The 10,835-nt window shown below is 39.7% G+C and overlaps 1 protein-coding gene across 1 annotated transcript; it reads right to left on the minus strand.

The window, feature by feature from the left end:
- Window positions 1-7,434: 7,434 nt before the first annotated feature.
- On the minus strand, window positions 7,435-9,991 carry LOC103391522 (ADP-ribosylation factor-like protein 4C). Its single transcript, XM_008327810.3, has 2 exons — window positions 9,348-9,991; window positions 7,435-9,282 (listed from the first exon to the last, which is right to left on the minus strand). The coding sequence occupies exon 2, from the start codon at window positions 9,247-9,249 to the stop codon at window positions 8,671-8,673; it is 579 nt and encodes a 192-aa protein (XP_008326032.1). The 5' UTR covers window positions 9,250-9,282; window positions 9,348-9,991; the 3' UTR covers window positions 7,435-8,670.
- Window positions 9,992-10,835: the final 844 nt, after the last annotated feature.

A 10,835-nucleotide genomic window follows, 5' to 3' on the forward strand; every position in this document is an offset into this window, starting at 1 on the left:
TTTTTTTTTAGCTACACCATTTAATGGAGAAACGCAGGGGAAAAGGCAGAAATATAATGATAATATAAATCAATAATATAATTATAAATATATAAATAATATAATTTGGAAGTTTGGCAGACCGGATTAAATAGTCAAACGAGCCACATCCGGCCCCCGGGCCATAGTTTGCCCATGCCTGTGCAATGATCTGTTTATTTCCCCTTAAATTAATCTGATTCCCAAGCTTAGTAATGTATTTAGATTTGGTTGCACAGTACTTGTTTAAGAATTTAACTCTTAAGGCAAGGACAGGAAGCAGGCAGAACCCAAAATGCAGCACTGGGAGGGACTCTTTCTGGGGCAGGTCGTTTTATTATTAACAAAGTCCAAATTAACGAAACACGAACAACTACCAGGCATGGGATTCTCCAGGCAGAGGTGGGACCAAGTCATTGCTTTGTAAGTCATAAGTAAGTCTCAAGTACTTTGCACTCAAGTCCGAGTCAAGTCTCAAGTCAAGACAGGCAAAGTCCGAGTCGAGTCCAAGTCAAGACTGAAAAGCGTCAAGTCGCAAGTCCTTACGTTTCCGTCTCGAGTCCTTTTAAACAAAAGGGTTTCGGAGAAAGAATCGAGTCTTGTCGAGTCAAAGGGCTCGAGTCCAAGTGAAGTCACGGAGTCACTGACGTTAAAGTCCAAGTCGAGTTCCAAGTCTCTTTTACATTTTGTCAAGTCGAGTCTAAAGTCATCAAATTGACGACTCGAGTCCGACTCGAGTCCAAGTCAAGTGACTCTGTGAGTCCACACCTCTGTCTCTTTGTAACACGGAACACGAGGAAACACAGAACAGGAAACTCACGAACTGCTACAGAACACGAACAGCCTGACGGAACGAACTGGACAATGATCCGACTGCAATGATCCGACTCCAATGATCCGACTGCAATGATCCGACTGCAATGCTCCAACTGCAATGATCCAACTGCAATGATCCGACAACAATGATCCAACTGCAATGATCCGACGACAATGATCCGACAACAATGATCCAACTACAATGCTCCAACTACAATGCTCCAACTACAATGCTCCAACTACAATGCTCCAACTACAATGCTCCAACTACAATGCTCCAACTACAATGCTCCAACTACAATGCTCCAACTACAATGCTCCAACTACAATGCTCCAACTACAATGCTCCAACTACAATGCTCCAACTACAATGCTCCAACTACAATGCTCCAACTACAATGCTCCAACCAGGACAGAGTGAGGGAGAGGGGTGTATACAGTAAACCCTTGTTTTTCGCGGGGGTTACGTTCCAAAAAGAACCCGTGATAGGCAAAATCCGTGAAGTAGAAATCTTTATTTTTTTTTACAATTAAATACTCAGAAAAAGAAGAGAAAGAACGAACAAACCATTTTACAGTCTCAACCATTTGTTTCACAAATAAAGTAAAATAAAAGTACTTTAGAAACGTTTCAACAAATAACTTCTGTAATGTACTGTCAAATAATAATTTTAATCATCAACGTGAACAGAAGGCTTCAAATTGCGGAGATTAGCACCGCCCACCGTGAACGGGAGAAAATTAAAAATGATTATGAAAAAAATACAAATTACCTGTACAGTCGGACAAATAGTGACTCAGCTTTATTTCACTGCTCTTCAGACTGAGCCGCTGCATCCTGACTCCGCTCTGCAGTGTTTTTTTGCACGTACGTAATGTCAATTTGGCAAGCTGTTTTACGTACGTGTACATATTAAACCGCAACGTTATTGGCGCACAGGTAGAGAAGAAGCGGAGTGACCTTTTAGCCAATCAGAATGCAGAACACAATGCACGTTGCAAATCCGTGAAGTAGCGAAACCGTGAAAAGTAAACCGCGTTATAGCAAGGGATCACTGTATACACAGGGAGCACCAGGTGACACAAGTGAAGCTAATTACCAACAGGTGAGTGTGATCCCACAGATTACCCCACAAAGCAGACAACAGGAAATGGAAACAGACAGACGTGACAGTTTGTGATTTTTTTTTTATTTTTTTATTTTTTTAAAGATGCAATAACAATCTATCCAACTGCATTTATTCATACTCCAGAAGCGGTTTCGTTGACCCAGTAATCACCCTGGCGGCTGAGTCTGCCTCCGAGAAAAATGATGAAACCACGACAGGCAGGCAGGCAGCAACAGGAGTTCTGACTGTCAAAGTGATTCAGAGTCAAACACACCTCCTCACCCTCCTCCTTAACCTTAAATCCTCCGTTCCTCAACCTCGACTGCCGCTGCCAGCTGTTGTTTTTTTTTTCTATTTTCTGTGGCGTCACTGAGCATGCCATGATGATGATGATGATGATGATGATGGACAGATATGTTTGACAGTTTCCAAGGGCACTTACCGTCATGTTGGACATTTTTGAACAGGTTGCAACCTAAGTTAGACAAGCGATCACAATGTTGGCTTTACCGTTAAACAACAAAAGTTTGTTTTTTTTTAAAAAAAAAATATAGCCGACAGGCACGCTAGTTGATTTAGGATTGTAACACCGTGTCTCATTCAGAGGATATTTAATTCCAACCTTTATCTCCTCATCTGTTTCCAGTCATGGATGAGGCTTCAGGAAATCAGCAGTTTCAACATGGAATGTTGCCACATGAGGGTGCGCGGCGATGACGCAGGACTCAGATACGTCCATGCATTTGTGCGAGTAATCAAGCGCACGTTCACAGCCAGACAGGATCGTAGGGAAAAAAAACTCTCTTTTCTTTGAGATTGTTCTAATTAAAAGTGGATATTTTAACATTTTTTTGTGAACCCAAGTTCATAATTATGAAACCCCCCCCCCCCCCCGGCCCCCCCCCTCCCCCTTACCACCCCCAACCCAACATACCAGATTCATCACATCCTGTTTCATTTGTTTACAGCATTTACTGGACCTAAAAACCACAGGCGTACATTCATGTCTTTCATTTTCTGTTCAGCTTGTCTAGCTAACGTTTTTCATTTTTCAGAAAACATTAAATATATATATTTATATATATATATATACAGTATATATATATATATATAAATAGACTAAATATATATATAGATAAATAGAATAGAATAAATATATATATAAATATATATATATATATAGACTAAATATATATATAGAATAAATAGAATAGAATAATAGAATAGAATAAATATATATATAAATATATATATATATAATATATAAATATAATATATATATATATAATACACTAAAATATTACATTAAATGTTTATTTAGGGTCTCAGGAGTCTTTATTTACATCTACTTTCTCAGTAAAAAAAAAACAAAAAAAAATTTACAATTACATTGTTGCATTGTTTTATATAAATCGAATCCAATTTATATAAGACAATGCTGATTCATGTTTCCCGAATGTGGTAACATTTACAAATCAAATTGACAAAACAAAAAAAGAAAAAAAACTGAAAGTAACTCCGCTAAAAAGAGGTTAAAAACAAACCCAGCAAACCTAGACTTGTTCGTTGTGAAATGATGTCTCTCATCATTTTACTGCCTTGAGTCACAGCTCATTCAAACCCCTGTTCGTCTGTGTTTCTGGGTCGAGCTCCAATCTCAGGTTTTCCCCCTGTGAATTCAGGCCAGTGGAATGAGTTGGAGTTGTCTTAAATGTGTGAAGCACTGAAGAATAAACCTGCGTCAGTCTTTGAGACAGAAAAGAAGAGGGGAAAAAAAACCAGCTGTTTTGCCAAACTATGCAGGTACAAACAGCAGTTCCTAGGATCGAGAGGGAGGAAGAGGTCAAGTCAGGGGTCTCTGCAGGCCTGGATATGAAGAAGGAGGAGGAGGAGGAGGAAAAGAAGGGAGCGCGACAGACACTCGGGTCTGACATAAGAGACAAAGTGACCCCCATCCACCCCCCCCTACTCTTACTTTTTTGTGTGGTGAGGTCAGGAGAGCTCCAGAAGTAGTAGGAGGAGTAGGGGGTGGGGGGAGATGTCTCCATCTGGAGTATGTAAAAACCACACCCTGACACATTGCGACGGTTGAAAGATAACGCGGTCAACACTGAGCGTCGCTAGTTTGTCGGACGTAGATAAAAATCGTTAACGTCGTTTCTTTATTTTTTGTTGTTGTAAGAAATACTACTCCTCAGCTAAAATCGATAGAATATTTAAAAAAAAAAGGTGATGTTTCTAAATCTTTTCACTCTCTCTTCGTCTATCGTAACACAAAAAAAACATATCAGGAGCGCCAGTCCTCCACTGCCTCGTGTGGCTAGTTCTTGAATATCATGATAAAACGGTATAAAGTACTTTATATCAGCAGTCCCCGACCTTTTTTGTAGCAAGGACCGGTCGGTCAGTATCAGCCGTTACCGTGGACCCGTAATAAATTTTCAAAATAAAACATCTTTCAGACTTTATTTTGTCAGTATCAGAGTCTGAATGATTGGTTTTGAAACATTGTCAGATTATTTTTAAATAAAAAAAAAGTTGTGATATGACTGGATTCTTTTTTTGAATGAAGTAAATTAGTAAAACTGACGTACATTTTTTTTGTGTTTCACTGAATGACCTATGGACCAGCATCAGTCCCCGCACCAGGGGTTGGGACCTCTGCTTTAAACATCATATGCTATAAATGACGCACTTTAATTCACTGATAAATCCAACAGTGCTAATTTTTGACTATTTTGTGTTTTTTTTTTTTCTTGTGGCAGCCATGTTTTCACCGAGATCCCGTCTCTGTCCCGTGTGTCAGGCTGGTTCTTATTCTCATTGCTTGCTCTCTCTCAGAGGAGGACGGGTCAACACATCCATTGTTGTTGGGATTAAAAAAAAAAAAAAAGTGCTAATTTTTGACTATTTTGTGTTTTTTTTTTTTCCCGGTCAGCTGCTTCTTATCCAGTTGACGGTGGCTGAGTGGCTTTTCCATGGATGTAGGAATGTGGGTTCGACCCTCCCACCCCCACTCCCCACCCCCCCTCCTTAAACACAGAGTGTTTCTTCAAGTCTTCTCGACACTTATTCACAGCCACACACAAGAGGGACGTGTTCACGGTCAGAATAACGTTAACACTGGACCAAAAACTCCAGCGAATGCTAGCAGACTGTTGGGTGTTGCGGAAAACACTGTTACCTTGACATCAACAGAAAAGAAAAAAAAAATTTGGCTTACGAGAAGTTTCTTTTTTGCTTACATTTTTTTAGGATATGTCCAGAATTTTTGTACGATCAGTTTACTCTTTGATAGGATTTTTATCATTGTAATTTTTGACCAATTTTTTCTAAGTATTAGTCTTTCTTTTCCAACACAGATAATATTTTCTCTACTGGTTTATGACGGGTCCAGACTTTGGAAAATGGTGTTAGAATGCTTGCTGCAGAACCAGATCACTGGTTCTCTAAAAAAATAAAAAATAAAAATAAAAAAATAAAAATAAAAATAAAAATAAAAATTTAAAAAAAATTAAAAAATTAAAAATATAAAAAATAAAAATAAATAATTTTAAAAAATGTTTAATTATTCTAAAAAAAAAAATAAATAAAAATAAAAAAAAAAAAAAAAAAAATAATAAATTAAAAAATTAAAATTAAAAAATATTAAAAAATAAAAAATGAAAAAATTAAACTGTCCAACTACAGTAATTTAATCAAAATGATTTATATAATATGGTATATTCAGTAAATGTGAGTAAAAATATATATTTAAAGTTTTACAAGGTAGGTAGATCACTTTAGCCTGATTGTTTGCAAGGCAGCTCCCAAACCAAAAAAGTGTGGACACCCCTGGTCTGGAGTGTTGTTTCCTCTCAGTTTGCTGAAACATTCTAGGTAATGAATGTCCACACCGTCTCCTCCCACTGTGTCTGCGACACGGCAGCAGTTAGTCTGTTCTCGTTCTCACACACTGAGCCAGGCTTCCATCTGACCTTTGACCTTATCAACCCCCATCCCCTTTGCTTCCAATGGCTGTCACTTCGCAGTTAAACGACAACTGTTCACAAAGCCCAGAGCAGACTCCGCACTCACGCAGGTTTTTGGCAAACAATGATGGGAAATTATTTTGTTATTCAGGGACAGAGTCTTCTAGTCTTCGTTGAGATGTGGTATTTTCAAAAACAATGTGTCATGTGTGCAGAAATAAATACATGGTAAGTGAGGATTGATTTTTTTTTTTTTTTTTTGTCAGTCATCTGAAAACATCACATTCTTTCCTTTTTTAAGTTCACAGCTGCAGAGAAAAATAAAAAAGAACCACCCCCCCCCCCAAAACCAACTCCTCTAAAACCAGGCAGTAAAACCATTAAACCAAAAAACACAGTGGGTGGTGGGTGACACACTGACCTCTGGGGAAACATGTTTACCAGCATGGACATGACAGAATGTAACCAGAATTTAGCCACTTATTAGCAAATTGCCCAAAACAATGGGCAAAACTTTTTAGCACACACTTGTTGCCTCAATCACCCAATTCCACTATGTTATTTTAAGAATTTTCTATTTGAAATTTCAGATTTACCTCGGTGTCGTAAAACAGGACCAACGGCTCCTGTGTACGACCAAGGTGTCGGACAGTGATTACAGCTTTTAAAAAAAAAAAAAAATTTCTTTCGTGGAAAATTAGCTGTTGTTTTTGCAGAATGTAAGGGTTTGGAATTTACACTCACGTCTTAAGAATGCCATTATGCTGTAGTGGAGACAGCCAGAGCTCAGTATTGCCCCCCCCCCCTTGCTGTAAAACCCAGCAGAAACACATGCCTCTGCTGCTGCTAGTGCTGCACTGCAGATCCATAAATTTCCTGTCGGGAGCTCCAGGCCTATTTTTAAAGAAGCTCCAGCGGTGTGTCCACAGGAAGAGCTCATCTTTAACACCGTCGTCATTTGCCTTCCAAGAAACTGCAGCTCAAAGATCTATGTCTTTTCGAGATGTGTTTTTTTTGTAAAGCAAAAGTATGGAACCCTACTGTTAAACCTCACCACAGAGTCCAAATGTACCAACTCATCCGCTTCTCACTTTAATATTTATATTTATGTTTGCACATACATGAAAAAAATATATACAAATATATATGTCAATATATGCACTCTGAACTCTGGTTGCCCTGTTATGTACTTTGTGTTGTGTTACTTTGTACTGAGTCGAATTGTGTTACTTTGCACTGTGTTGAACTGTGTTACTTTGTGTTGTTATTTGTACATTGGAGCAAAAGAAAAAAAAAAAAAAAAAACGAAGTCACAATCCTTGTATGTTCCCATACTCGGCCAATAAAGCTGATTCTGATTCCTCTCAATTCGGAATGTGATGCCCGCTACAGCACTCCAACCAAGTACAAATTAAATTTAAAAAAAATTAAAAAAAACAAAAAAATATGTCCGCTACAGCACTCCAACCAAGTAGAAATTAAATTTTAAAAAAAAAACAAAAAAAAAAACAGTGATAACGTTGAATTGAACAATATTTTTAATTATTTAAAAAATACTTTTTTTAAAATTTCTGTTTTGCTCTGTACATGAAGTACCTGGATCGGGTCCTACGGTGATACAGTATTGTTCGGTTTCTCTATGCAGCCACATGGAAATGCATAGCGATAGACACACGTGAACGCGACATCGTGCAAAGAGAGGCTACATAAACAGGTAAACAGTCTTCAGGTCATCTACGTTTGTCCTTTACTCAGTCTCGTCTCACAGAAAGACTTGGCATCGGGTAACTCTGCTACGAACCAAAGGGACCAACACCAACATCCAGCAAGTTTTAGTTATCATTTGAAATATATATATATATAAAAAAAAAACTAGAAGATTTTAACAATGAATGCAACTTCTAGTTTTCACACCATAGTTCGTGAAGTGTTGCCACATCTATTGAGATCAAATATCTATTTTTTTTATAGTTTAGAGTTTGAAATCCTTCATTTCGATTTGTCAAAGTGACATCATCAAACCCAGGCGTGGGCAAACTTTTTGACTCGTGGGCCAAGATTGGTCCTAAAACTGGACACGGGGGCCGGGTCAAGATGGAGATGGATTGAGCGTTAGCGTGTGGAACTAAGATAAATGACATGTAAAAGTCAAGCATAAAGGCTAAAATGCAAAAAATGCTTTTATCATTTTCTACGCCATCTATTGGGGAAATGTGGATATTGCAGGGAAAAGTTTGGCCGACTGGAATAAAAAGCTGAACGGGCCCACATCTGGCCCCCTGGCCTTAGTTTGCCCATGCCTGATCTAACCACTTGAGGCAGCAGAAGAGCTAAACTTCAGTTTCCGATAAGATTTCTGGGAGATTTTATGTCATTTGACAACTCTATAAGCTAGGTCCGTTGTCTGTTGTCCTTATTTCACTTAGAAAACAGCCTCCATGCTTGCAGCTCATTTCCCCAGATGGGGGCGCCCACTCAAAGCTACAACTAAATCGACCCCTTTTTTTACTCAACAGATATTTAAACACTGTCATTTTACATCTTTGCAGTAATTCAACGTAACCTCACAGACACGCGTCAGTGTAAAAAAAAAAAAAAACCTCTTTAAGTATCTAAAAACAGGACCAGCCTGGTTTTGCCCATATTCGTTAGGTGTTAAATGTTTATAAAAAAAAAAACTACAAAAAACCTGCAGCCTTGTTTATGATCAAGCATCAGCGTTTCACAGCATCATCCAGTGAATAAATCCTCATCGTCTACCTCTTCTTCTTCTGCTTCAGGGACTTCCTCCTCTTTAAAATCATCTCGTACAGTTTGTCCATGCCTTCAGTCAGCCCCTCACCGATGATGGCGCAGGCCGGCTGGACGTGGTATGCCATGGCCGGTGCCAGTTCGTGCAGAGCCAGCTGCCTTTCGATATCGGCCACTGGCAGGGACTTGGGAAGATCCTGTTTGTTGGCTATGACCAGCAGGGGCGTTCCCTGGTTCTCCACAAACTTGGTTACCTTGTGTAGTTCAGTCTTGGCCTCCTCCAGACGCTCGGCGTCCACCGAGTCCACTACGTAGACGATACCATCCGTGCAGCGGCTGTAAGGCTTCCAGAGCGGCCGCAGCTTCTCCTGACCCCCAACGTCCCAGAAATGGCAGCTGATGCCTTTGGCATTTCCGTTGCTCAGACGGATCTTCTCAGTGTTAAAGCCAATGGTGGGGACAGTGTTGACAAACTCGTTAAACTTGAGTCGATAGAGGACCGTGGTCTTACCTGCGGAGTCCAGACCCAGCATGACTATGTGAAGAGACTGGAAGGCTGAGAAGTTGGACACGCCGTTGCCCATGATGTTTGTACTTTTTAAAGGTTTATCAAAAACCTTTCAGAGAGAGAGAGATCAGTCAGACGAGGTTTCGTCTTCAAAGAAATTAAATAAGTTCTTACTTGGCCTGGACAGTCCGGACGGATGCCCTCGTGATCTCTGAAGCTTTTAGTAGGTCCCAAGTACCTGGTGTTTATACTGAGGTTGTGTATTCAGCAGTGCCATTTTGGGTCTCCAGTGCGTGGTGTGTTTTGGATATAAAATTTTGATTTCAGTGTCCACTTCAAGGCCCTCGAGGTGGTCTGGAACACGTTTCCAAGTGCCTGTCGTTATCTTCCAGTACTTTAGTGGCCCTTTCGTGTCCCGAGGTGTATTCTGGCTGTCGGTTCTGATTATGCGGTACAATCACCGTACCTTTCCTGCAATGCGATATCGGTACCTTGCGGTCGTATGGGCTCCTCGCGCAGTGTCGTAGGTTTTTTGGTACCTGTTGTGGTTCCACAGTAGATTCTGGGGGTTTCTGCAGTTTTTTCGTGTCACGTTCTCGGCGTCTGCAACGTCTCCAGTCGTTGCCCTAACCGCTGCGGCACAAACGGATCCACAGATAAAGGCACACGCCGACGACGAGGAACCTTCGTCGGTCCTTGAAGCAGAACCGCTGATATTTCTCCAACAGCCACAGGTTCTGACACGAAATCTGCGCAGAACACAGACGGACACCCGCACTGAACTGAATCTGAACTGAGTCTGCGTGTGTGCGAGAGGGAGAGAGACAAAGATAGAGCGAGGGAGAGAGAGGGAGAGAGAGAGAGCGAGAGAGAGAGAAGGAGGTGGCGCAGTCAGACACAGAGATTAAAACTAAAACACATTCACATAATGTGATAAAATACAGATATTTATTTTTTATTATTATTGTTTTCGCTACAGTTTTATTAAGAATTGAAAACTGTTACACTGAAAGTAATTGTTCTGGGGCTGGGGAGAAGGAGTCAGACGTTACTTTCATGGTCTTTTGCGCTACCTACTGGTAGAAAATCAGAATTAAAATGTCTTTTGGCGACTATAAAAGGCGTTATAATAATATTTTTTCAATTACAGACCATTTGTTTAAGAGTTTAAAATGTTCCTTTTTTAATTCGTTTAACACTCACCAAGTAATAGCTTTCCTTTCTATCTACACCAACTCGTTTCCTCCAATTCCTACAATGTGTATATAAAAAAAAAGAAAAGTCCAAAAAGTGTGAACGAGAACATATAAAAACCACATGTTTAAAAACAGATGTAATTCATTTGACTTCCACGTTAGAAAGTCTGGAGCTAACTTTGAACTCGGCCATTTATTACTTTACGGAATTGTACTTTTTATTATCAATAAAAACTAAAAAAGATACAAAGTAAACCATGCTGTGAAGCGTAAGTTAAACCCAATTTCTTTTGTAAGACTGAAGTTTTAAACAAACGACGTTTAACCCGCTTACTTCCGCAATTTGTTAATTGGCATGGAACAGCCAATGAACAAATTGTTCTAGATTGTTCTAGATCAGTGGTTCTTAACCTTGTTGGCGGTACTGAACCCCACCCGTTTTATATGTATCGGGTATGTGTCTTGT

The sequence above is a fragment of the Cynoglossus semilaevis genome, chromosome 16 (assembly GCF_000523025.1).
Source record: "Cynoglossus semilaevis isolate Cse_v1.0 chromosome 16, Cse_v1.0, whole genome shotgun sequence".
NCBI classification, from domain to species: domain Eukaryota; kingdom Metazoa; phylum Chordata; class Actinopteri; order Pleuronectiformes; family Cynoglossidae; genus Cynoglossus; species Cynoglossus semilaevis.